Source organism: Lepidochelys kempii, chromosome 3, assembly GCF_965140285.1.
Source record: "Lepidochelys kempii isolate rLepKem1 chromosome 3, rLepKem1.hap1, whole genome shotgun sequence".
NCBI lineage: Eukaryota > Metazoa > Chordata > Testudines > Cheloniidae > Lepidochelys > Lepidochelys kempii.
In genome coordinates this window covers 118018514-118044278 of record NC_136382.1, presented here as the reverse complement: position 1 = coordinate 118044278, position 25765 = coordinate 118018514, and the positions used below count along the sequence as shown (strand labels likewise).

Here is a 25765-nt window from a genome sequence, read left to right as displayed (position 1 = left end):
TCAACTACATTTCCAAAAGAGCCGGAGTTATTGAAGCTCAACACCTCTGAAGATCAAGTCATTACTGTTCTTGCTGGGCCTGACCCTCCAAGGTACCCAGGCCCAGTTCCTCAAAGGTATTTAGGTGCCTAACTCCCATTGAAGAAATAGAATATTCTGGTGCGTATCTCTCTCAATCTCTCCAATTGAAGTTGTTCCATTTTAATTAAATAACTGAATATTAATTGAGTCACAGACAGTTAGAATGACTCTACTGCTTAGTGGTTAAAGCACTTACGTGAAAGGTGGCAGATCCCTATTCAAATCCCTTTTACTTATCAGGCAGAGGGGTGGACTTGAACCAGGGGTCTCTTATATTCCACCTGCATACCCTAACCACTGGGCTAAAGGTTATAAGGGAGGCCTCTTCCCCTTCATCCCTTGCAGTTTTGTGTGAACTCACCTGAGGAGCTCAATGTGATAGGCAATGCTCATTGCAATGCTCATTGCATCAAATCCTGCCCTCCCACCCCAACTTAGGCAGCCAAACACGTATCTTCCCCTGGTTTGCAAATGACTCTGGGGCTTAGGTGGGAGATAGGTACCCAGATGCCTAGAATGAGGCAGCAGTGCACATGTCCACAGGTAGGAACATGGGCGCCTGGGGAACGTTTACTGCAAAAGCATACGTGCTGAGTGACTGTAGCCACTTATAAGGTTATGTGGCAGCCAAGTAGGAGTTTGGTGGATCTCACTGGTGCCTAAAACTGGGACTTAGGTGCCTAAGTACCTTTATGGATCCCACCCTTAACCTCTTTGTGCCTCATATCCCCATCTGTAAAATGAAAGTAATAATACTTCCTTTCTCCCACTCTTTGTCTTGTCTATTTAGATTGTAAGCTCTTTGGGGAAGAGACTGTTCCTTAAAATGCCTATGTACCATGTCTAGGACACCGAGGCTTCTTGATGCTGCTGTAATACAAATAATAATAAAAGCAAAGATTGTTAAAATGGTACTATCAGTTATTGGATATTTAACAGGTTCAGTCAGCATAACTAAACAACCCCAAACCAATACTTATTTGATTACAAGCATCCTTACTCTGTTATATTATGCATCTGATTTTCCCCAGTGGAATACATTCAATACATGCATCATACAATTACGGTCATCATGCCATTTGGAAGTATTTGTACAGCTGGAAAGTTGCCAGGAAATGGCATGTCTTGCTGATTGGATAAAATCACAGAGTGGTACAGAATCTTTCCAGCTATTTCAATTCAAAATTCAGTTCCTAAAGGGTTATTTGAAACAACAGCTCCTTGTCCTGGGATAGGACTACTCCATTTAGAACCACTGATGTATATTACTGAATCTCCATTTCCATTAACCCTGTCGGCCAAGTTGTCTTATTAATTGGTGTACCATAAATTCACTAGCATGATATTTCTGCTCTTAAATATATACTGTGGGTGAGACAAATTTCTACTCTCATCAATATCTCAAATCCTGTATTTCTGCAGTTAAGATTTTCAATATTGGGAAATATGACCACTGTGAAGTTTCTGTGGTTGCTGCTGTAATGCAAGCAGATGCTGTGGGACTGTCTCCATCCTGCTCTTTCAGTTACAAAACGGCTCTCATCACTAGCAACTAGTTTCCATGCCATTCTTGCTAATTGTGCCCTGCTGCACCAATCTGCCAAATTAGTCCCAGGTTGAATCAGACATTAAAAAGTTCCCTCCAGTTTGTATTCCCTGGAAAATACAAATTTATTTTAAAACAACAAAATTAAATTAGTGAAAAACATAACAATTTTAGAAAATAACTACTAATCTGGTTTTGCCTTTGGTAAGGCATCGTATTATTTTTATTTATTTAAAATACTAACTGTTTATAACTTCAGGACCACTCAGGAAAACAACATATCACCTTGCTTTAATATATAGAATTATTTCTATTTCCTCTTCTCATCACATCATGAAAACCTTTAAAAATTACATTAAAATTAATGCAAGAAAGGTGTTGTTTCTCAAGAGAATACGTATTCTAAATGAAACCCCAATTTCCTCTACAGCAATTCCATCTGTTGCGATCATTGCTTTCAATAGATGGTGCTGTTTTCTCAGAGAAAGTGATTGTAATCTGATTTCTCCCAAATGTTAGACAAATGTAATGAGCAAATTTCATTCCTCTCTTACTTGCCTTGTATTAAGAAATCTGATTTGCAAGTGTGGCAGGCTCACTCATGAAGCAACTGCAACTTATTTAAAAAAAACCCCTTTAAATCTTAAATGGCTCCTTTGAATAACAGTTGTCCCACTAGTAAATATATTTATCTGGAAGTGGGATTATCTGTGAGAAAGCTAAGAAAGATTGCAACAACATCGGAAAAACAGTAATTAGTTTTAATGGGCCCAATCCTTTCCTTAGTAGAGGTCAGTGGGAATTTTGACTTTAATTTCAAGGGGGAGACTACAGAACCCCAGGAAGAAAGGGCTATGTGTGTTAAAAAGGTTAGGTGTTATAATATTCACGAGTGTGTGTAGTGTTAAAGAATCATAGTTTTAAAGCCTTCTGTCTCTTTAGCTAGTATGCTAGAGTTCTGCGTGAAAGCACATCACAAATGTTCTGAGCAAATGCATTTCTCTCCACTTATTTTAGAGCATTGGTTTTGGACTCTCAGAGAGTATTTACCAGATTATAAATCACAGCCATGAAGATTACAAATTGCCACGTAAACAAATAGATGTCACTTTTGCCTCTGTGACACACTGTGCTAATTTCTTTCTCTCTAATTTAACATTATTCGTTTAGTTAGCTCACCTCTGAGCCTTGCTGAAATTTCCTTCATCAGGCAGAAAGGTCCGTTGCCTTCCTCTGATCTGATCTTTGTGAAATATTTTTCTCTCACTACCAGACCTAGAGTGCAACTTTTCCCCTTTGCCCCTGGCAGAGGCGTCATGCCCCCTCATAGGGTATTTTAGCAATACATTAATATCGTCTCGATTAGCCACAAAGCAGAAAGAAGAACACAGAGAGGTCTGTCTAAAAGATCCCCCCCCCCCCCCGTCTGAAGCAGGAAGAGGCAATTTGCGAGCATCTCAGACCCTCTCCAGGTGGCCAGCACAACCGCAGCGGGAGAGACGGAGCTTGGTGTGGAAAGTATCTCCAAGCAGGACCCTACTTTCAGCCGAGCCAATTCAAGAGTGATTAACGCCCCCCTTCCAGCCCGCCTCATCAAGGCAAAGACATCCTGTCCTCTCCCAGCCCCGGGGTCAAGCAATTGCACTGTCTGGCGCCAGGTAGCTACTCCCGGGTTGCGGGCAGTGCCGAGGACAGTGACTAAGAACAAAGTGTTTGGTGCTTTATAGCCTCCTCGGTCTCTCTCCCTCCGTGCTCCCCCCCCCCCCACCCCGGCCCCGGGGCAGCCTCCTTCGGCCCCCTGCCCAGCCCCTTACCTGATGATGACATACATGACCAAGAAGTTTCCGAAGAGCCCCACCACGCACACGACGGAGTAGAGAGCCATGATGGTGATGGCGGTGATCATGGAGGGGCTGACCCCGCTCGCCGGGCACGGGCCGCCGCCGCCTGCCCCGTGGCTGCTGTTGGCGCCGCTGCAGGCGTCGGACTGGTTCCAGCCGGGCTCCTCCGGGCGCCCGGACAGGTTGCCCCAGACGCCCGGCGGCAGGGGCGGGCAGGCGGCGGAGGGGGGCGCGAAGGGGCCGCAGGCGCTGGAGTTGGCGGGGAAGGCGCTGTCCATGGTGCTGGGCGGAGGAGCGCGCAGGACGCGCCGCCGAGCAGCAGGTAAGCCGCGGGGCGGGCAGCGGGCGGGCTCAGCGGCGTCCCTCGCAGGCCGCCCCCAGCTGGAGAGGGAGAGACCCCAGCCCGCAGCCAGCGAGGCGCACCGGGCGGCGGGGAGAGGCGAAGTGACACCTGCACAGCGCGCCTCGCAGCGCCTGACACGCCACTGTCGTCGGCTGGAAGCTGCCACCCCCCCTCGGCCCCCAGAGGAGCGGCCGGGAAGGGGCGGGGAGGGGGCGCCGGGGAGCAGGCGGCAGCCTGGCTGGGGAGGGAGAGCGGGATCTTGCGCCAAAGGAACCGCAAAGCTTCGCTCGCCCGCCCGCCAGATGCGCGCGCTCGCCCGCCCGCCCGCCGGCCGGCACGTGCGCTCCCGCAGCTGGATGGGCGGCAAGTGTGTGTGTTGGCCGGACCAGCGTGGAGAGGCGGAGCCTGCGGGGGGAGGGGAAGGGCCGTGAGTCGCCTTTTCCTCTCCTGGCATTTGTTCTTTTTAACGGACTTGTACCAGGGGGACACGATGTGACCCCCACTGCTGTGTCCCAGCCTCCCAAGACTGGGTGACTTTCAACTCCCCCCCGTCCCTCTTGTACAGCCCCCGGGCAGAGGAAACGCGGGGGGGGGGGGAGGCTGAACTTACAAATCTCCTTTGCCTTCATTACCTTCAGCTTTGTTCTGCTCCGCTCCCTCCTCACCGAGGGGTCCTACCTCATGGGAGGGGAAGGAGGAACAGAAGGGCAGGTACAGTACTAGGACAAACCACACCGCTGTCTTTCCCAAATGCAGCACATTCTTTTGGACCCAGCCCCTGGCAGCAATGGCATTTATAATAAAATCATTTCGAATCTGCCATTCCCCAGGAGCTTGTACCTGCTCCTGTTAGATCTTGGAGCACAAGAAGGCACCAGCAGCAGTACAGAGAATGCACTGAATGCATCCGACGAAGTGAGCTGTAGCTCACGAAAGCTCATGCTCAAATAAATTGGTTAGTCTCTAAGGTGCCACAAGTCCTCCTGTTCTTCTTAGTACAGAGAATGTGACCTGAAGCTAGGGATTCAACAGGCTGAGCTTATAAGGTGTTTACAATGCAATTGATTAACATAATGAGTCAAGGGATCTTAATGGGGGGTTGCCCTCTTATTAGATAGGATCACCGGGAGTTTGCTGTACCGAGTAATAAAATGTGATTTACCATATGGCAACAGGTTGTGAAATGATTGGCAAACAGGCTTGTGTTCTGCTTTTCAAGAAGCCTAAGACTGTGACCAGAGAAACTTCTGCTTGATCAATGTAATGATCATTTTATCAATGTGTGGAGATTTTAAAAGATTTGCTAACATTACCAGGAACGGACCCAAAGACACCACATTTGAAGGCTGTGGGCATGTATTTTATGTACACATTGCTTGTTTGGACAGGTTGGCATTTTTAAGTGGAACATTCATTCCAAAGCTAAACAGAGATACTCCTGTGCATTTCCAGAAGCAGCCTGCCCGCTCAGCATTTCTTGGACCAAATTCTTTTGCTGTCACATTCCTGAAGTCGGAGGGGCTCGAATGCAAGTGAGAGAGAAAAGTTAACTCCCAGTGAACAGGAAGCAGGAAACATAGCTGGCAGTGTGACTGCTCCATATTATGCATTACATTGCTCAGGCCTAGCTCAGCCACTGCTCAGTGTCAGTGCACCTCCTTCATGCAGAGCAGGGAAAAATTTCTAGTTTATTATTTGTAGTGGGGTAACACCCCTAGAGCCCCAGGCAGGTGCAGTATAAACTGCCGAGGCCTTGCCCTGGTAAGATGTTTCCAAAGTTAAATGATAATTTCCAAGCTTGGTGAACTCCAAAAAAGTGATAGAAAGTAATCTAGATTTTCTACAATTGTTTCAATTGTTGTGTTCAAGAGTTAGCAACAAATTAAAAATATACTGTGACAGGGTCAGGCCAGATGGCTAAAGGAGAGTGATCAAAGGCAGATATATTAGCCCCAGGTTAAGTAGGTCCCTTTTCCCTGGGTAAGGTAAGAGGGAAGGTTCCAGAACAATCAGGAACTTTCTGGAAACAATTAAGTCAGACAGGCTGATTAGAACACCTGCAGCCAACCAAGAAGCTGCCAGAATCAATTAAGACAGGCAGGGCACCTGGGTTTAAAAAGGAGCTCATTTCAGTTTGTGGTGTGTGTGCAAGGAGCTGAGAGTGAGAAGGCATACTACTGGAAGACTAAGAAGTACAAGCATTATCAGGCATCAGGAGGAAGGTCCTGCAGTGAGATAAAGAAGTTGTTGGGAGGAGGCCATTGGGAAGTAGTCCAGGGAGATGTAGCTGTCACACAGGCGTTACACAAAACACTACAGACACCTGAAATCCACAGGACCCTGGGCTGGAACCTGGAGTAGAGGGCGGGCCCGGGTTACCTCCATCCCCCCAACTCCCTACTTGATACCGGAGGAGTTGACCTGGACTGTGGGTTCCACCAGAGGGGAAGGTCTCTGGCCTGTTCCCCGATCCACTAGGTGGATCAGCAGAGACTGTGGGAATTGTTCTTCTTCCTTTTCCCCATGCTGGCCAGTGATGAGGCGAACTGAGTGAACGGCAGATTTGAGCCACGAAAGTGGCCAAATTGAGGGCTGCCATGAACCTCTGAGGCGAGCAAATTCGCCAATAAGCGCGGGACCCACCAAGGCAGAAGAGGAACTTTGTCACAATACATTAAAATTTTAAACCTAACCAGCATTCCTTAAGTGACTTGTCCCAAGATGTGAGAACATGTTAGTATTAGAGCTGAGTGGGTCTAATATTTATTTAATTCTGTTTTTTTTATATAGGAATTAGATACAGTGCTCCTATGAGCTAATTTCTAAGTTATTATTTAAAAAATAACAACCCTACAGTTTTCAGGTGCCTAAGTAGCCCCTGGAATCATGGTTAAAGTTGCCCCCCAAAATCTGAAATGGTGCCCCTGGTGTAAGGCTCCAAAGACTAGCCACTGTACATCCAGGAAAGGCAAGATGGCTGAGTAGCATCCATTTTGGGGGTTGGGAGTTATTTTCACTCCATACCAAGAACAATGTGTCCCATGCAGGTGCTCTATTTGCATTCCTAGTGGAGGTTAAAGTGGTTACCATAGGAGGGAGCAGCAAATTCTGATGAAGTACCTCGGTTCATTGGCAGTGGGAGGAGAAGGGGAAGAGAAGCTATAGGACTTCACAGTTGGAAAATAATTATTTGAGATATATAAATCTGGATAAGGGGGATTATTCTTCCTTTTTCAAAAGTGATGTATCATCAGGGGGTATTGGAGTTGTAAGGGAAATGGAGGGGAAAGGTCAAAGAACCTGCTGTGTGTGCAAACTGGTGATTATCAGCATGCACTTTTCTACACCCAGGTGATTATTTTCAAAAGCCCCATGGTCTGTGTGGATTGGGCATAGCCAGTTAGAATAATATTTTTAAATGGTGCTTTAGAATAGGAACATTCCTCTTCAGTGTGAAAATCTACAGGAGGGGGGAAAGTATAGCAACAACTTTGAGTTTTTTTCCTTTCAGAGTTGATGTCTCATTCTCCCTCATGAGAAGAGGGACTTTCTGGCATGCGGAATGAGTAAATGAGAAGGCCTTGAAACTAAGCCACTCTCAATGCAATGGATCTTGGAGCATGCATGCAGTGGAGCAGCCCCTCCTTTTGCTCCCTCAGCCCTCATCAAAGCCATCTGACAGCTTAAGTCAGGACTGGAGCCAGGTGGTCATTAATCTGTCTGATGTGCCATTGCCTAGGCCCCTTCTCAGAATAAGGTGTAGGGGAGAAGCTAATGCAGCTAGGAGAGCCTGTTCACATCCCTTCTCACTCCTTAATTATCACAACCACCTGTTGCCTGTTTTGGTCTTTGATTTTAATGAAGCTCAATGACTCATCAGACTGGTCATTAGGAAGACCTTTGACATTTTAAAATGAGTTATTGATGCCTAGATAAAGGTGGTGGTACATAATAATCTCTGTTACATGACACAGAAAAAATAGCACGTTAAATGAAATTAACCTTTTGACAGGTGAAAACCTTGACTGCACTGAAGACTGTCAAGAAGCCCCAGGGATTAGTCCCATTAAGAACAAGACTCATTAAGCAAAATTTCAGAGGTAAGTGAAAGAAAAAGAACACTGGTTAAACATAGCATTTTACAAACGCAGTACAAACTTCATTACTGAAGCGGCATGGGAGACACTGAATAAATCTGAATAATCAAGGTTTCAGTTAATTAAGTGGATTTTTAATATGATTAATGCATGTGACCCTCTTTTTGATAACAGGGGATTTAGGATAATTGAGGGCAGGATAATCAAAGTTCTGCTGAGTATACACTTGCAAAGTTGCTGAGTCAGGTGAGAAGGGCTAGCTGGCACACACAGGAGGTAGAGGCATCGCTTTTAGCTTGCACATCCCTGAGAACCTTTGGACAATGTAATTCTGAACCCCTCAGATTTTGGGGGTACTTGTGATATTTCCACTTAAAACAGGAATAGTAGGTGAACTCCTGGCCCCACTACTCAAATGGACCAGGGTTTCACCTGGTGTGTTGGAATCTCCAATGCTTTGCACATTGTAATTTACACCTGTTTAAAGTGAGTGTAAAATGCTACCAGAACAAAATACACAGGTGTAAATAACTATATAAAGTCAAAGGGGGTGGACAATGAGGGCCCTGTATCTCTTTATTATGTACAAATAATATAGTGTATCCACCCCAAATGTACAGAATGAATATTCCTAAGAATTTACAAATAAATAGGTTAATTGATTTAATAGATTATAAGATCAGAAGGGACCATTATGATGTGACCTCCAACATAACACTAGCCATAGGATGGGGAACTGAGGCAGAGGGGGTGGGATACACAAAGGTACTTAGGCATTGCAGTGTTGAATGTCACAGCACCTAGAAAATCCAGGAACAATACTGTGGTACACAAAGCTGAGTTAGGCACCTAAGCTCCCTCTATGTTGAATGGGGAGAGATAGGTGCCTAAGAATGCTACCCACAAAAGCCAGCATGCTAGTTGGGGAAGTCATCTAACTTAGCCACTGGGAGATGCCAACCAGAGTGTGGGGCCATAAGCTCTGCCCCTGCTCAGATACCAGTGTGTAAATCTGGGCTGCAGGCAGGTGCCTATGTCTGTTTAGCGATCCATGAATGGGAACTCCCTGCAGTTAGATGGCTTAGGCACCTAAGGCATTTCTTGCAGGAATGAGTTAGGATGACCTTTAAAAGGGTCCTTGAGTTATTTCAAGGAATAAGTCACCTTGGACAGTGCCAGTGTCCTCAGTGTCTCTCCTGCAGTGTTTGTCTCTGCCCATCTGGCCCAAGTCAGAGCATAATTTCTGGAAAAAGCCGCATTTGATCCATAGGGTGTTCTGTGTGAAAGCCAAGTCCCATATGTTCATGGCATATATTTTACATTTTGTATGAATTGATGAAATGATCAAACACTGAAGGAAATGTTGATGCCTGGAAATAAATGTGCAGCAATACAAACATAGCTGTGTACATTTATCTGGAAGACTGCACTTTGGCATGCCTTTGAAAGTTAAGGATAGTGTGGGCCTGGAGAGTTACAGTTCATAATCTCAGTGTACCTAGATCAATTTTCTTCGAATTGCTTGGATGATTACATGCGAGCAAAGTTTTCAGTTTAGAAAAACAAGCCATTCTGAATTGTCAGAGTGCAGAGGAAATGCTGAAAAATACGTATTTGTCCATGATACAGAAAAGGCCAAACAGAATTTTTTCAGACTTTCACCCCAAAATCTTCATCTAGACTCAGAACAAGCATGATGCATTTTTAATCAAAAGGTTTTTTTTAAAGGAATATTTTATGTGCCTGGATACAGGAACTTTAAATTCGTCACCTGTGACAGGGTAGACAAATCCTGCACCAGATAGGAAGGGGTTAAAAAGCAGCCCTTGGCTCAGTTTGCCCCATCACACTACACTTAGGCTGTGGGTGTCCAACTTTAGAGGAGGAATGCCAAGCAATTGAGGACTGTCAATGAAGGAGAGCAGGCAGGCTTCTCCTGTGTAGAACAAGGAGCCTGACTTGCACCAGGGATTGTAAGAGGTCTGTAGCCTGCTTGAGCACTAGGAAGGAAGGCAGGCCTGGCCTGGTTTGTAGATTTGAGAAGAGCCATATTGCTGGTCATAAGTGGGAAGACATGGGGATGCTCAGAGTGCTCAAGGGTTGGGGTGTCCCTATTGTTGACTTGTAAAGAGAAAGTGAGGGCTGTGGCTTGGAGGATAGTGCTAGCATTGTCAGAGGCTGGTGGTGCTGGAGAACTGACCCATAGCAGGCAAGGACAATGCTTCCTCATGTTAAGGGCAGGTGGTTGATAGTGAGATGCCTCACAATCCTGGGTATGCCCAGGAAGCGTCACAAGCGCCTTGCTGGGAGAAATGTAGAACTGCATTGTCCCAGTGGGGAGTCCTGGGAAGGACTGTGCTTTAGAAAGGCATGGTAGAGCATGATCAGTGCTTCTTGTGCCTTTTGCAGAAGCAAACACCGTCAGTAGCTTTTGTGCTCTCTTGAGTGCCATAACTCTCACTATGCCCAACCCAGTGTAAAGCTGAAAGATTTAATAAACACTAATTACCTTATTATTATCTATAAGTAGTCTTCAATATCATTGACCTCTATTTAATGTATACAGCATAGAAGGGTTGTAGTTTTAGAAATCTCTTAGAAGATAGTTTGTTTTTTCTGTCAGAGAAAGAGGCATAATTTAAGTCCCGTTGCTATTATTGCTTTGCATTATCTTACATGTGTCAGGATTGATCCCAGGTCACTGGGTCAACCCCTGAGCTTGTTAATATTCATTGAGAAGGTTGGCAGGATTTCATCAAGGAATCTTTTATGAACACATTTTCATTATTTATCCAGCTATAGTCAGAATTCAATCAATAAAAAGTCTGAAATGGGGATTTAGAAGCAATGCAATTAACATATGCTTCTCTCTTCAAGGAAGAGCTAAATTATACTCCCAGGAAGTTCAGTTAGGGACCAATAGACTGATGTCCCTGTAAAAGAATTCAATATGTCTCCCTTTGTAATTTTAATTCACCTTTCTTCCATATTCATAAGAATGGTCATACTGGGTCTGACCAATGGTCCATCTAGCACAGTATCCTGTTGTCCAACAGTGATCAGTGCTAGATGGTTCAGAGGGAATGAACAGAACAGGGCAATTATTGACTGATCCATCCCCTGGTGTCCAGTCCCAGCTTCTGGCAGTCAGAGATTTAGGGACACCCAGAGCATGGGGTTGCATTTCTGACCATCTTGGCTAACAGCCATTGATGGACCTATGCTCCAGGAACTTATCTCATTCTTTTTTGAACCCAGTTATTCTTTTGGCATCCCTTGGCAATGAGGTTGACTGTGTGTTGTGTGAAGGAATACTTCATTGTGTTTCTTTTATTCCTGATGTCTGTTAATTTCAGTGGGTGACCCATGGTTCTTGTCTTATATGAAGGGGTAAATAACACTTATTTATGCGTGCATCCGACGAAGTGGGTATGCACCCACGAAAGCTTATGCTTCAATACATCTGTTAGTCTATAGGGTGCCACAGGACTCTTTGCTGCTTTTACAGATCCAGACTAACACGGTTACCCCTCTGATACTTATTTATTCACTTTCTCCACACCATTCATGATTTTATAGATCTCTATAGGTTTCAGAGTAACAGCCATGTTAGTCTGTATTCTCAAAAAGAAAAGGAGTACTTGTGGCACCTTAGAGACTAACCAATTTATTTGAGCATGAGCTTTCGTGAGCTACAGCTCACTTCATCGGATGCATACCATGGAAACTTCAGAAGACATTATATACACACAGAGACCATGAAACAATACCTCCTCCCACCCCACTGTCCTGCTGGTAATAGCTTATCTAAAGTGATCATCAAGTTGGGCCATTTCCAGCACAAATCCAGGTTTTCTCACCCTCCGCTCCCCCACACACAAACTCACTCTCCTGCTGGTAATAGCCCATCCAAAGTGACCACTCTCTTCACAATGTGTATGATAATCAAGGTGGGCCATTTCCTGCATAAATCCAGGTTCTCTCACTCCCTCACCCCCATACACACACAAACTCACTCTCCTGCTGGTAATAGCTCATCCAAAGTGACCACTCTCCCTACAATGTGCATGGTAATCAAGGTGGGCCATTTCCAGCACAAATCCAGGCTTTCTCACCCCCCCCCCGCCCCGGGGAACACACACACACAAACTCACTCTCCTGCTGGCAATAGCTCATCCAAACTGACCACTCTCCAAGTTTAAATCCAAGTTTAACCAGAACGTCGGGGGAGGAAAAAACAAGGGGAAATAGGCTACCTTGCATAATGACTTAGCCACTCCCAGTCTCTATTTAAGCCTAAATTCATAGTATCCAATTTGCAAATGAATTCCAATTCAGCAGTTTCTCGCTGGAGTCTGGATTTGAAGTTTTTTTGTTGTAAGATAGCGGTCTGTGATTGCGTGATCAGAGAGATTGAAGTGTTCTCCGACTGGTTTATGAATGTTATAATTCTTGACATCTGATTTGTGTCCATTTATTCTTTTATGTAGAGACTGTCCAGTTTGACCAATGTAAATGGCAGAGGGGCATTGCTGGCACATGATGGCATATATCACATTGGTGGATGTGCAGGTGAACGAGCCTCTGATAGTGTGGCTGATGTTATTAGGCCCTGTGATGGTGTCCCCTGAATAGATATGTGGGCACAGTTGGCAACGGGCTTTGTTGCAAGGATAGGTTCCTGGGTTAGTGGTTCTGTTGTGTGGTATGTGGTTGTTGGTGAGTATTTGCTTCAGGTTGCGGGGCTGTCTGTAGGCAAGGACTGGCCTTTCTCCCAAGATTTGTGAGAGTGTTGGGTCATCCTTCAGGATAGGTTGTAGATCCTTAATAATGCATTGGAGGGGTTTTAGTTGGGGGCTGAAGGTGACGGCTAGTGGCGTTCTGTTATTTTCTTTGTTAGGCCTATCCTGTAGTAGGTGATTTCTGGGAACTCTTCTGGCTCTATCAATCTGTTTCTTCACTTCCGCAGGTGGGTATTGTAGTTGTAAGAAAGCTTGACAGAGATCTTGTAGGTGTTTGTCTCTGTCTGAGGGGTTGGAGCAAATGCGGTTGTATCGCAGAGCTTGGCTGTAGACGATGGATCGTGTGGTGTGGTCAGGGTGAAAACTGGAGGCATGTAGGTAGGAATAGCGGTCAGTAGGTTTCCGGTATAGGGTGGTGTTTATGTGACCATTGTTTATTAGCACTGTAGTGTCCAGGAAGTGGATCTCTTGTGTGGACTGGACCAGGCTGAGGTTGATGGTGGGATGGAAATTGTTGAAATCATGGTGGAATTCCTCAAGGGCTTCTTTTCCATGGGTCCAGATGATGAAGATGTCATCAATATAGCGCAAGTAGAGTAGGGGCTTTAGGGGACGAGAGCTGAGGAAGCGTTGTTTTAAATCAGCCATAAAAATGTTGGTATACTGTGGGGCCATGCGGGTACCCATAGCAGTGCCGCTGATCTGAAGGTATACATTGTCCCCAAATGTAAAATAGTTATGGGTGAGGACAAAGTCACAAAGTTCAGCCACCAGGTTAGCCGTGACATTATCGGGGATAGTGTTCTTGACGGCTTGTAGTCCATCTTTGTGTGGAATGTTGGTGTAGAGGGCTTCTACATCCATAGTGGCCAGGATGGTGTTATCAGGAAGATCACCGGTGGATTGAAGTTTCCTTAGGAAGTCAGTGGTGTCTCGAAGGTAGCTGGGAGTGCTGGTAGCGTAGGGCCTGAGGAGGGAGTCTACATAGCCAGACAATCCTGCTGTCAGGGTGCCAATGCTTGAGATGATGGGGCACCCAGGATTTCCAGGTTTATGGATCTTGGGTAGTAGATAGAATATCCCAGGTCGGGGTTCCAGGGGTGTGTCCAGCAGGAGAGTGAGTTTGTGTGTGTATGGGGGTGGGGGGGTGAGAGAACCTGGATTTGTGCTGGAAATGGCCCACCTTGATTATCATGCACATTGTAGGGAGAGTGGTCACTTTGGATAAGCTATTACCAGCAGGAGAGTGAGTTTGTGTGTGTGGTTTTTGCAGGGGGGTGAGGGAGTGAGAGAACCTGGATTTATGCAGGAAATGGCCCACCTTGATTATCATACACATTGTGAAGAGAGTGGTCACTTTGGATGGGCTATTACCAGCAGGAGAGTGAGTTTGTGTGGGGGGGCGACGGAGGGTGAGAACCTGGATTTGTGCTGGAAATGGCCCAACTTGATGATCACTTTAGATAAGTTATTACCAGCAGGACAGTGGGGTGGGAGGAGGTATTGTTTCATGGTCTCTGTGTGTATATAATGTCTTCTGCAGTTTCCACGGTGTGCATCCGATGAAGTGAGCTGTAGCTCACGAAAGCTCATGCTCAAATAAATTGGTTAGTCTCTAAGGTGCCACAAGTACTCCTTTTCTTTTTAGATCTCTATAATATCCTTCACTAAGCCTTGGTCTACACTGGGGCAGGGGATCGATCTAAGTTACGCAACTTCAGCTACTTGAATAACGTAGCTGAAGTCGATATACTTAGACCTACTTACTGCGGTGTCTTCACTACGCTCCCCCGTCGACTCTGCTTGCGGCACTGGAGTACAGGAGTCGATGAGTGAGCGCTCGGGGGTCGATTGCTGCCCACTGATCCGGTGGGTAGTGTTGACATACCCTTAGTTAGTCCTTTTCTAAGCTGAACAGTCCCAATCTTTTTATCTCTCCTTTATATGGAAGCTGTTTCATACCCCTAATAATTTTTGTTGCCCTTCTCTGTACTTTTTCAAGTTCTAATATATATTTTTTGAGATGGGGCCACCAGAACTGCATTCACTATTCAAGGGATGGGAGTACCATGGTATTATATAGTGGCACTATGATATTTTCTAACATTGCTAGTTTTTTGACTGCCTCTGCACTTTGAGTGAATGTTTTCAGAAAACTATGCACGATGACTCCAAGACCTTTCGGGAGTGGTAACAGCTAGTTTGGACCCTATCATTTTGTATGTATAGTTGGGATTATGTTTTCTAATGTGCATAACTTTTCATTTATCAACATTGAATTTCATCTCCCATTTTCTTGCCGAGTCACCCAGTTTTGTAACTATCTTGAATAATTTTGTATCATCTGCAAAATTTGACACCTCACTGTTTACCCTTTTCCAGATCATTAATGAATATGTTGAACAGCGCAGGTCCAAGTACAGATCCTTGGGGGTACCCTGATATTTACCTCTCTTCACTGTGAAAACTGACCATTTATTACTAACCTTTGCTTCCTGTCTTTTGATTAGTTACTGAACCATGAGAGGACCTTCTCTTTGCTTAAGAGCCTTGGGTGAGGGACCTTGTAAAAGGCTTTCTGAAAGGACAAGTACACTATGTATTAATTTGATCACCCTTGTCCATGTGCTTGTTGACACCTTCAAAGAATTCTAATAGATTGGTGAGGAATGATTTCCCTTTACAAGAACTGTGTTTGCTCATTCCCAAATTATTATGTTAACATATGTGTCATAATTCTGTTCTTTACCACAGTTTCAACTAATTGGCAAATCTAACTTTAGTACCAAGCAAATCTGTAATTGCCAAGATCACCTCTGGAGACTTTTTTTAAAATTTGGGGTTACATTAGCTATCTTCCAATCATCTGGTACAGATGTAGATGAAGTACAGTTCACCGCATTTATCAGGACCTGTGTTAGTTTATGGGAATAATTTCAGAAGTTCTAATAGACTGAAAAAGCAGTGATCCATAATAATAGCTGCAGCAGGTAGCAATAATAAGGACAAGTGGGTGCAATTAAGCATATGCATTACATGGACTTGTTTCTCATCATTCCAGAGTGATCTGTGTTGTCAAGTTGAATTTCCTTTAGTCTAGTAGATAAATATTTAGGTCAATTAGTACAAGAGAAGGTTCTTTATTGGACTTGGCCATCTCGTGACTGTAATCATTGTTTTCTACTTGATTTGCCTGCCATTAAAATAAATACTGAGAATGCAAACTCAGTGTCTCATTGTAGAGTGTGTGTGCGAGAGAGAGAGAGAGAGAGAATGACCGAGAGTCCTTACTGGAGGCAATGTGCCTTGCTTTTGACCAAATGAATTTGGAAGACTTCCGATTTTCTGTGCTTGTCCATTTTGCTTGCATTTTACAGAGGGAGGCCAGACGATGGAGGAAGGAGAAGATGCTAAAGACAAAATAAAACACAAGGAGTGGTCTACTGTTTAAATATGCCTTCCAGAGGGAATTTTCTGAAGACTCTCATTTCATACTTCTGTAACTGCCTCTGGAGACCAGGTCTATGCCTGAAAGTGAAATAGGCCTTGCGACCTTGATCAAAGCTGTGGAAAAATGTTGCATCGAATGCAATGTAGTTAAGTCAACCTAACCACACCCACCCCTTGTAATTGCAGCTAGGTTGATGGAAGGATAGCTACTGCATCTCAAGGGGGTGGATTTACTACAGCAATGGAAAACCCCCTTCTGTTGCTGTAGCTAGTGTCTACACTAAAGTGGTATTGGTGCAGCTGTGTCACTGTAGTGCTTGGAGTGTAGACAGGAATTTTCTAGCTCCCGGAACACTGAACTTAGCCTCCGAGATGCTACCCTTTGGACTACAGCAACAGTGGCTCTATAGCCTCCACATACCATCTCCCAGACTGCTTAGGATCTTGGGTGGGGACAGAATAGACTGGAAAGGCCTACCAAAGCCAGCGGGGAGCACTGGATGGAGTGATTTATATAGGCAATTTGCTAGGCCAATGAGAAGTGAGGGCTGCTCAGTCTAAGGGGGTAGGGATGGGCGAATTCAGGCTGTCTCAGAGACAAAGGGACTCATTCAGATTTCAGTTTCAGGCTGTTTGAGTTTGGAATACTAAAACATCATTGGCATTTCTAAACATTATAGACAACAATTTCCTAACTCAAAAAGCATTGCAGCCACCCCAGTGGAATACTTTATCTTAACAAATAAAGAAGAACTGGTCACCTCTCTGAACCTCAAGGGTTCTTGGCCATATGCCATTTAACATTTTTGTCAATGATCTGGAAGAAAACATGAAATCGTCACTGACAAAGTTAGCAGAAAGCATAAAAAATTGGGGAAGTGGTAAATAATAAAGAGGACAGGTCACTGATTCAGAATGATATGTATCACTTGGTAAACTGGGCACAAGCAAACAATATGCATTTTAATATGCTAGCATAAATGTATACATCTCGGAACAAAGAAGCAGTCCATACTTATAGGATGGAGGACTCTATTCTGGGAAGCGGTGACTCTGAAAAATATTTGGGGGTTGTGGTGGATAATCAGCTGAACATGAACTCCCATTGGGAGGCTGTGGCCAAAAGGGCTAATGTAATTCTGGGATGCATAAACGGGAATCTCGAGTAGGAGTAAAAGTATTATTTTACCTCTGTTTGGCACTGGTGAGACTGCTGCTGGAATACTGTGCCCAGTTCTTGTGCCTACAATTCAAGAAGGATGTTGATAAATTGGAGAGAATTCAGAGAAAATCCACAGGAATGATTAAAGGATTAGAAAACATGAAAGAGTTCAATTTATTCAGCATAACAAAAAGCAGGTTAATGGATGACTTGGTTGTAGTCTACATGGGGAACAAATATCTAATTATGGGCTCTTTAATCTAGCAGAAAATTGTATAATAAAATTAATTGAAGCTAGACAAATTTAGACTGGAAATAAGACAAACATTTTTTAACAGTGAGAGTAATTAACCATTGGAACACTTTAACAAGGGTCATGGTGGATTCTCCACTATTGGCAATTTTAAAATCAAGATTGGATGGTTTTCTACAATATCTGCTCTATGAACTATTTTTGCAAAATTCTCTTGCCTGTGTTATGCAGGAGGTGAGACTAGATGATTACAATGGTCCCTTCTGGCCTTGGAATCTATGAATCTATGGAGCAGAGAGAGGAGCAACTGTCAACTCCCATTCCTCACACAAAAGGAGACTTTGAATTATTGTGGGATTTAGTATGTGGTCAAGTTGTGCCAGCCCTTCAAAAACCAGCAATCAGGGAGGCAGAGAACCAATCCACTACTGACTACCTAGAGCCAGCCAAGACCTCCACATGACTCCAGATTAGGGATCCAGGAGAGAAACCGGTCCCAGGGGTGAAGACACAATAAGGGAAGCCCTTTCTTTTTGTCAAGCTGCCCAACATTCACAGTGCTGCAGCACTCATCACAGGATTTATCCTCTGTGCCCCATCTGCCTGTAAAGGTGGTAGGCAGGGAATGGGGGTATATGTGCAGTGGGGAATGTAGGGAGAAGGGGAATTTGTTATATTGTTGATCTAGTATTTTAGTTCATCTTAATCCTTTCTTTGCCTAGAGCCTTTGTTTCCTGTCTCCAGTCAAGTCCCCTGTGTTATATTGTTCTAATCTGAGTGTGGCATTTAATTGGTGGGGTATTGTGTTTTGTTATCCATGTGCTGGGTTATATTCCTGGTGAATAGGGAGATGATATTAGTTATTTTCCCAATGGACAGCACCTCTTGTGTCCCAGGCACAGAGAGGAGTCACCTTGCATGGAGGCACCAGGCTGAAATAAAGGACCCAGGACCTAACCCCTGCGAGGAGTGGAGAGAAGCCTCTCTTATTAGTGAGCATGAGGGAAGAAGTTTAAGCCAGGCCTTGTGGGAGGGACTACTCTTGCTGCTAGCATAGACTAGTACAATCAAAACAAAAGCAATATGTCTGGATACTAGTGAGGACTATTAAACCTAAATTTTGTGTCATTTGTTTGAAGTGCAATCAAATGGGTTATGAGGACACAATACAGTTCAGTACATCTTAAATTTAAAAATTAAAGGTCAAACCACACTCTCAGTCACAAAGATATTTTATTTTTGCTTCCCCCCCCTACTTTTTCTCTCTTACATCTTACCTCGTTAATTTTATAATAGCGAGCAGGTACATTTGGGAAAATAAGTCCACCACTAAAAGACAAATGCCTAGATTTGTTGCTATGCTTTGGCTGCTTTTTGCTATCCCAGTTGATACAAAACAGCTGTAAACCCATCTTAACCTGCCAGGTAAACTGGGTTTATGGGTGCTTTTGCATCATTAGAGAAATGCAAAACAGCAGGCGTGTGCTGCTGAATCTGGCCCAAGGTTTATATTTACCATTTGCTAAAGTATTGTATCCCGCCCCGCCGTTTTATTTCACATTCCCTCCGTCCTGTAGAGTTACGCGTTCACAGATAATATGACATTTAGGTGGGGGTACCTCAGCCCACCTCTCCCCTGAGCTTTGCTTTATATCTTATGAGGAAAAAATCACTTTCCCTTCAGATCTTGTCCTTTTCTACTCATTCCTGCTGTATTATAGAACACTCAAGATTGCATAGTAACCTCTATTCAAACTCATTGAAATGTGTCTCTGTGCCTTACCTTGCACCAAGGACAGGCACATAGATCTCCTATTTCCTTCTTCGGTGCACATAGTTTTCTTTGGAATTGTGCTTCCATCTCTATGACCAGCTAGCTCCATGGGCTGAAGAAGGGTGTTTGTGTGTGTGAGAGAGACAGACAGAGAGAGATTATGGCTCTGCTCCTTATGTATCCATCTTTGGGTTACTGACACCCCTCAGGAACTCTAGGAGGAGTGGTTTTCCCAATGCTCTTTTCTTTGTGTAAGGGATGCCTCACCTTAGCTCACCCATACTATAGCCAGGAATAGTCTGGTCCATAATCATTAGTGGGAGCTATTGGACTGAACACTGGAAGCACTTGAGCCCTTGCACAATGTGTACAATTTAGGAACATGAAGTACTCTATCTCTCCCTGCACTATATGGCAAGGGACTTCAATGGAACTCAAAAATCTGTGATGCTCATTCAGCACATCAGTGGGTGCATCGATTCTGAGTGTACTCTTCTCTGGTACTTAGGGCACTAATGTGCATTATTCTCTTCATGCTATCTGTGAACCAGGCACCCCATGTTGGTCACAGATGGGGGATACACAGTCTATACCCAGGGACTTGCCTAGATATGGCCCACGTTTCCCCTGGGTTCATCATCTTCACAATATTTCACCAAAGGGGGACATGTATGGCCCCTGCCAATAGATAAGTACTTGCTGGTTACCATGGCTATTGCAGGATTTATGTACATGAAATATTTTAAGAGTTATGTAACATGTAGACTAATGTATTCCAAAGCGGCTGAAAGTTGAGCTGGTCACTTGGAGCAGTGTGGTTCTGAGAGCTAACTCAAGGAAAAGTCAGAATAATTAGCATCTTTTGACCCAGCCCAGCCAAATGTTGACAATCTTGACAAGTTGGAGGCTTGCACCTTTCCAAAACACAAAAGAGCCCGGGAAAAAGATCTCTAATAGGGAACCATCAGGAAGTGAAGTTAACCAAATGCCCTGGGTATGAAAAAAGACAAAAGGCCGGGAACTGCATAATAGAAAAAATAAGGGTGCAAGATGGTATCTATTATAGAGGTAACACTCAGCCAGTATGAGAGTCTCATGAAAAGTGGATCCCAGCTATCTTGACTGGACAAGTGCTGTTCAGACTGACTATTGGGTGAGAAAAAAACCTGATTAGGCAGGAAAGGGTCTTGTTAATAATTATAGGCTCTAGATTGCATTTGATATTTTTCTTGTTGCATTTTTTCTTCATGTTTCTAATCCCTATACTTACTTCTATTTGAATCTTTGTCTTAAGCTTTGTCAAATAAACTTGTCTTTGTTTTTACTATAGACACGACTAAGTGAAGTGTGCTAAGGTTAAACTAAGGCAAAATTAGTGAACTGGCTTTCATGAAAGCAACAAATCTGTGTGCATTGTGGGTGTTCAGAAGTTGAGGGACTGGCACTCGAGTGTAACAAAGTGGGGTGTACTGACAGGTTGGAGGGACCTGTGCCAGAGCAGAACCCTGGGGGCTAACTATCTCCATAGATTTAGCCACAGGTTGTTATCTTTGCTTTGTCCCAGGGACTCACTTAGGGGCCTAAGGACTGGGGTGTACAAATTGCTAGCCTGCAGAGGGAAAGAGCAGAGCTTGTGGATTCCAGCCTGGGGGTTGTTGTTGCCAGCAGCTGATAGTTTTGGGGGAGTTTCCAAGGGTGGACAAACAAGGCTGGTTTGTGTTATAAGCAGATAGTAGCAATTCACCCTGTGCAAGTCATTTAACCTCTCTATGTTCTAGTTTTCCCACCTGTGTAACGGGGATAATAATACTTGTTAGGCTTCATTAATAATTGTAAGTATCTTTTGTGAAACTTTTTTCTTATTACAAAATTTTTCCTGGAAAATTTAAAACATTTTCAGATTTTTCAACAAAGAAGAAAAGCTGGAAATTTTTCAATTTTTTTGTTTTGTTTTTTCCCCCTTTTATCTCCTTCCCCACCTTTTTATTCAGCCAAAGTGGGACCTTAAAAAGAATTAATTAATTACAATGGAATACATGGATTTTGCATGGGGGGGGGGGAAGTGACAGGGTAGGCAGTCCCACACCATCGGATAGGTCTAGCTGCAAGACATGGTAACACAGTAGCCAATGGTCAAAAGGTTACATAACGTCTCCACCCATTGTTTTAATGGTAATAAATTAACATTTAGTATTTAATTAGTACTTTAATAAATGTATTAGAATAGAATATATGTTGAATTTAATTTGTGGTTTATAGGAATGAAGTAGCTCCTTTGATTGTTTCATAGATACATATTTAGGGGTAAAAGCAAAGAAACAGTGAAAGTATATGGCAATAAAGATTGTTTTTTAAGTTGCTTATTTGTGTTTTAAGGCAGGCATTGGTTTCTGGGAAAGGGAGGTGGGAGGAGGCCATATCTTATACTGACATGTTCCAACCTTTTATAAACTCAAGGTTGGATGTGTGGGAAGAACATCTCCCTACAGAAGAAACTAACACAACAAAAACAGGGCTTCTTTATTCTATTTTCAACTTTGAATAAGACACAATTATTGCCCCTAATATTTGGCGTTTTGCTGACCAGACATATTTTAACAAAAACAAGGTTATCTTTGGTTATTCTGCTTTTTCTTAGCTAATCATTATTTGCTAGGCCTCTGACCTCTTGACCAAACTCTGGACTTTGAGCCTGTACACAAATCCATATACCAGGTTATTACATCAACAATGGATTTTAACCCTTCAAGGGGTTAAGAAAAAATGGGGAAAGGGAAACAAACCCCTTTGCTTTCAAAAACCCTTTTAAAAAACAAAAACAAAAAAGAAACTGGAACATTTTTAAATGTTTCCAAAAAGTCATTTAGTTGAAAAAAGTTTCAAATGAAACTTTTCAAATGAAAAAAAAAATGTGACTAGCTTTAATAACCTCTGTATCACAAAGCATGGTGAAGTTTGATCAATTAATGTTTGTAAGCGACTATAAAAACATGAAGAGCCATGCAGGAGCTGAATATTATTGCTTAGCAGGTCAAGTAATCTGGGTGCTAGCAGCCATTAGAAATAATTAGGTTCCTTGCTCCCTAAAGAATACTGAAGTTTCAAGGAGAGGAAGATCATTATTTTTGTATATTAACCCTAGAAATGATAAAAATTTTAATTGTTTTTAAAAATCATCCTTTCAAATGTGAAGGAAACTACCGGTATTACCAAAGTGGCTTCTTCTCTGTTTTCCACTCCCTCTGGCTCATTATGAAATGTTTGTAGTCTAGGTCTTCTTTGAGCTGGGATTGCTGGAGGTTTATGGCCTCTGGTGCATGAGTATGATACTTGTCTTTGCTTGAGAGAGTTAAGAGAGTCACGAAGTGTCTGGATTTATGCCTGATGGGTAAAAGAGCTAGTATGGGGAATATAGGGGGAGGAGATGCAATGATAAAAAGCATGGCTGGTCTCATATTCACATGATTATTTTTTATAATTCTTTTTGTATGAATTCAGTGCCTCTGAGTGGTCATTGAAATGAGAGATTAGCAGCATTTGTGTTACTCCAGTGAATACTTGCTTCTGCTAAGCTACTACTTGCAGCTGACTTGGACTAACAGTAATTAATCAGTACTCGGATGCCATCATCTTTATGTACCATATATAATATGAAGGAACACATTTTGTCATGACTAAATTTAATGTGGTTGAGTCAGAAAGGCCTAATTCTGCTCAGTTATGCTGGGGTAAGTAAAGAATAACTCAGTTGAAAGCAATGCAGTTACAGTGTGTGAGAACAGCATCAGATGCATTATTCTTACCTTGGGGAAGGCTTCTAGTGAGTAATCTTATGTATTTAGATTGTAAAATTTTTAGACAGGTATTATCTTTTTGTTATATGTGTACAGTGCCTAGCACAAAGGGCTGTGATCCTTTGATTGGGGGCCTCTGTGCACTACTACAATACAAACAAATAATAATGATAGCAGGAAACACTTTCTCTACACTATATTATCTGTAGCCATGCCACCTTGGGCTGTGATCCTGTTAGATCACACAAGGTCAGGAGTTGAGCTGAATCCGTATTTAGACGTGACGCCTCCAAGAAGCAGTGATGGCTCTGCAATAAGTGGTGTAGGCGTTTCAGTAGCTGACCCTCTTCCATCAGAGTTCATGCCAATCCAATACCCCAATTTTAGAGGGCACTGCTGCTGGAGATGGAGCCTTTCTGATAAGCACTTATGGTCATTAATGATTCCATGGTCTCATATGTAAAAATAAGATTGTTAACTCTGGTGTCCTGTTTGAGGCCTCTACAAACTATTGCTACCACAAAACAGGTAATTATATTCCACACACTCACACATGGTTTCAACTGGATACGTTGTTCTTCATTTCATGGACTAAAGCTGTTGTGTGCTGTCAAGCAGTAGCCTTGTTCCACCCCAGAGGTGGCTGCATTTAAATGGTGGTTTAGGGATCTCTGTGTATCCTTTATCTACCTTCTAAGGATGTTATGTAGTTTAATTAATATTTGTAAAGTGCTTTGTGCTCCTCAGATGACAGTTGATGTGGAAATGCACAGCATTATTATTCCATATCATATGCAGAATTTTTCATACGTGTATATACCATTTCATAAAGTTACTCTTGGCAAAAGCATTCTCTTTGGTTACAATACCACGTGAAGTTGTGCAGTAGCACTAATCAAAACCAATTTGAAGAGGTTAAGGATTTCTTTTGCTAATTGAAAACCATCACTGTTTGACATGGAGATATTCATTATTCAGACAATTTACTCACACATGACTAATACGGGTTAAGAATTCTCAGTCTTGAAATTTGCAAAAACCTAAAAGGTCAACACCAATCCTAATGCAAAGGAAACAAAGGCTAAAAAGCTGGCACTGCGATTCTAACAGCTGGCAGCCAACTTGTAGATTCTGCTTGACTTGAGAATCTGTCTGCCAGTTCCCTGCAATGCTTCTTAGGTCAGGAAGAACAGACACAATAATTAGAAAAGGGATTTGAGATCTCAGGTCACTACCAGCAGACAAAAGTTTGCCCTTTGATGTGGCTGATTGTGGAAGGGTAGACTGGGGGGGAACCTGAAGTGTTATTGCTGCGTTAGTGACTGATTTGTGCAGTTGGAAATCTTGAAGTAGGGTTGCACTCTTTGATATATAAGGGTTTTCTCTGGTTTGGAGAAGCCGGTTTGAGAAAGAGGTGAAAAAAGCACCCAATGACTCATTATTATTACCAATAACTCATTCAATTAGTCAGTCACTTCATTTTATAGACCTCCCTTAGTACAAGCACCCTTCCAGAGCATTGCACCATCAACTAGAGTTCATGAGCAAAGCACAAGCACAAAATAGAAATCTAAGCAAATGCTCAGACAAGTATATAATACAGAAGATGCAACAGCAGTCAGGGTCTCTCATTCTCAGATACAAAGCTAGATATTTCTAGAGGCAGATTGAGTGGGAGTGGGGTGCACAATTTACCACCACTATTGCAGAGAGCAGCAAATTGCAACTCATTGAGACAGCAATGGCATTCCCTCGCCTATGGGTTCTGGTGGGGAGGGAAGCTTTCATTTGTGGTTGAGATACCATAGAAGTGTCACCAACAGAGATTAACACTACTGCTATTGTTGTAGTATTACAACTGATTTCAATGAGACTCCACCAAAATCAGGGCCACCTTGTGCTAGGTCCTGTACAATCATACAGTGAGACACAGCCACTGCACCAAAGAGGAAACAGAGGAACAGAAAAGCAAAGTAATTTGCCTGGGGTCACACAACAGTTGAATGGCAGAGCTGGGAATACACACTCAAGGTATGTCTTCATGAACATTTAGTTCATGGCACACCGGGTCTGAATCTACCCTATACTAATGTGCTACAGACCAGCTATCAATGTGGACTCTGTTGATGTACATTAACAAACTGTTAATGCATTTTAATCTAGTTGTTTCAAAGAGAACCAGATCAAAATGCATGAACAAACTGTTAATGCATGTCAGCGGAGTCTACATGGACCGCTGGTCTGTGGCAGGCTAGTGCAGGGTAGATTCACACCCCAGCTGGCCACAAACTAATTGTTTTTGTAGACAAGCCCTAAGGCTATGTCTACACTATCACTTTTGTTGGTATAACTTATGTCGCTCAGGGGTGTGAAAAAAACCACCCTCCTAAGCGACATAAGTTACACCGACATAAGCAACGGTATGGACAGCGCTATGTCAGTGGGAGAGCTTCTCTTGCCAATGTAGCTATCGCTGCTTGTTGGGGGTGGTTTAATTATGCTGATGGGAGAGCTCTCCCATTGGTACAGCAATGCTGCTGTAAGCTCTCTAGTGTAGACATGGCCTAAGTTTTCTTACTCCTTGCGTAGTGCTCTATCCGCTAGATCATACCGTCTTGATCAGCACATACTCTACCCTATCTTCTGCCTATAGCTCTTTTCAGAAACCTTCCCCCACTCCTC

The 25765-nt window shown here is 43.3% G+C and overlaps 1 protein-coding gene across 1 annotated transcript in view; it reads right to left on the bottom strand.

The window, feature by feature from the left end:
* The window catches only part of OPRM1 (opioid receptor mu 1), a 32530-nt gene extending 28553 nt beyond the window's left edge, over nucleotides 1-3977 (bottom strand). Inside the window, exon 1 of the mRNA XM_073335232.1 lies at nucleotides 3442-3977. Within this exon, the coding sequence (XP_073191333.1) occupies nucleotides 3442-3746 (305 nt within the window). The 5' untranslated portion in view covers nucleotides 3747-3977. The remainder of the gene's footprint in view (nucleotides 1-3441) is intronic.
* Nucleotides 3978-25765: the final 21788 nt, after the last annotated feature.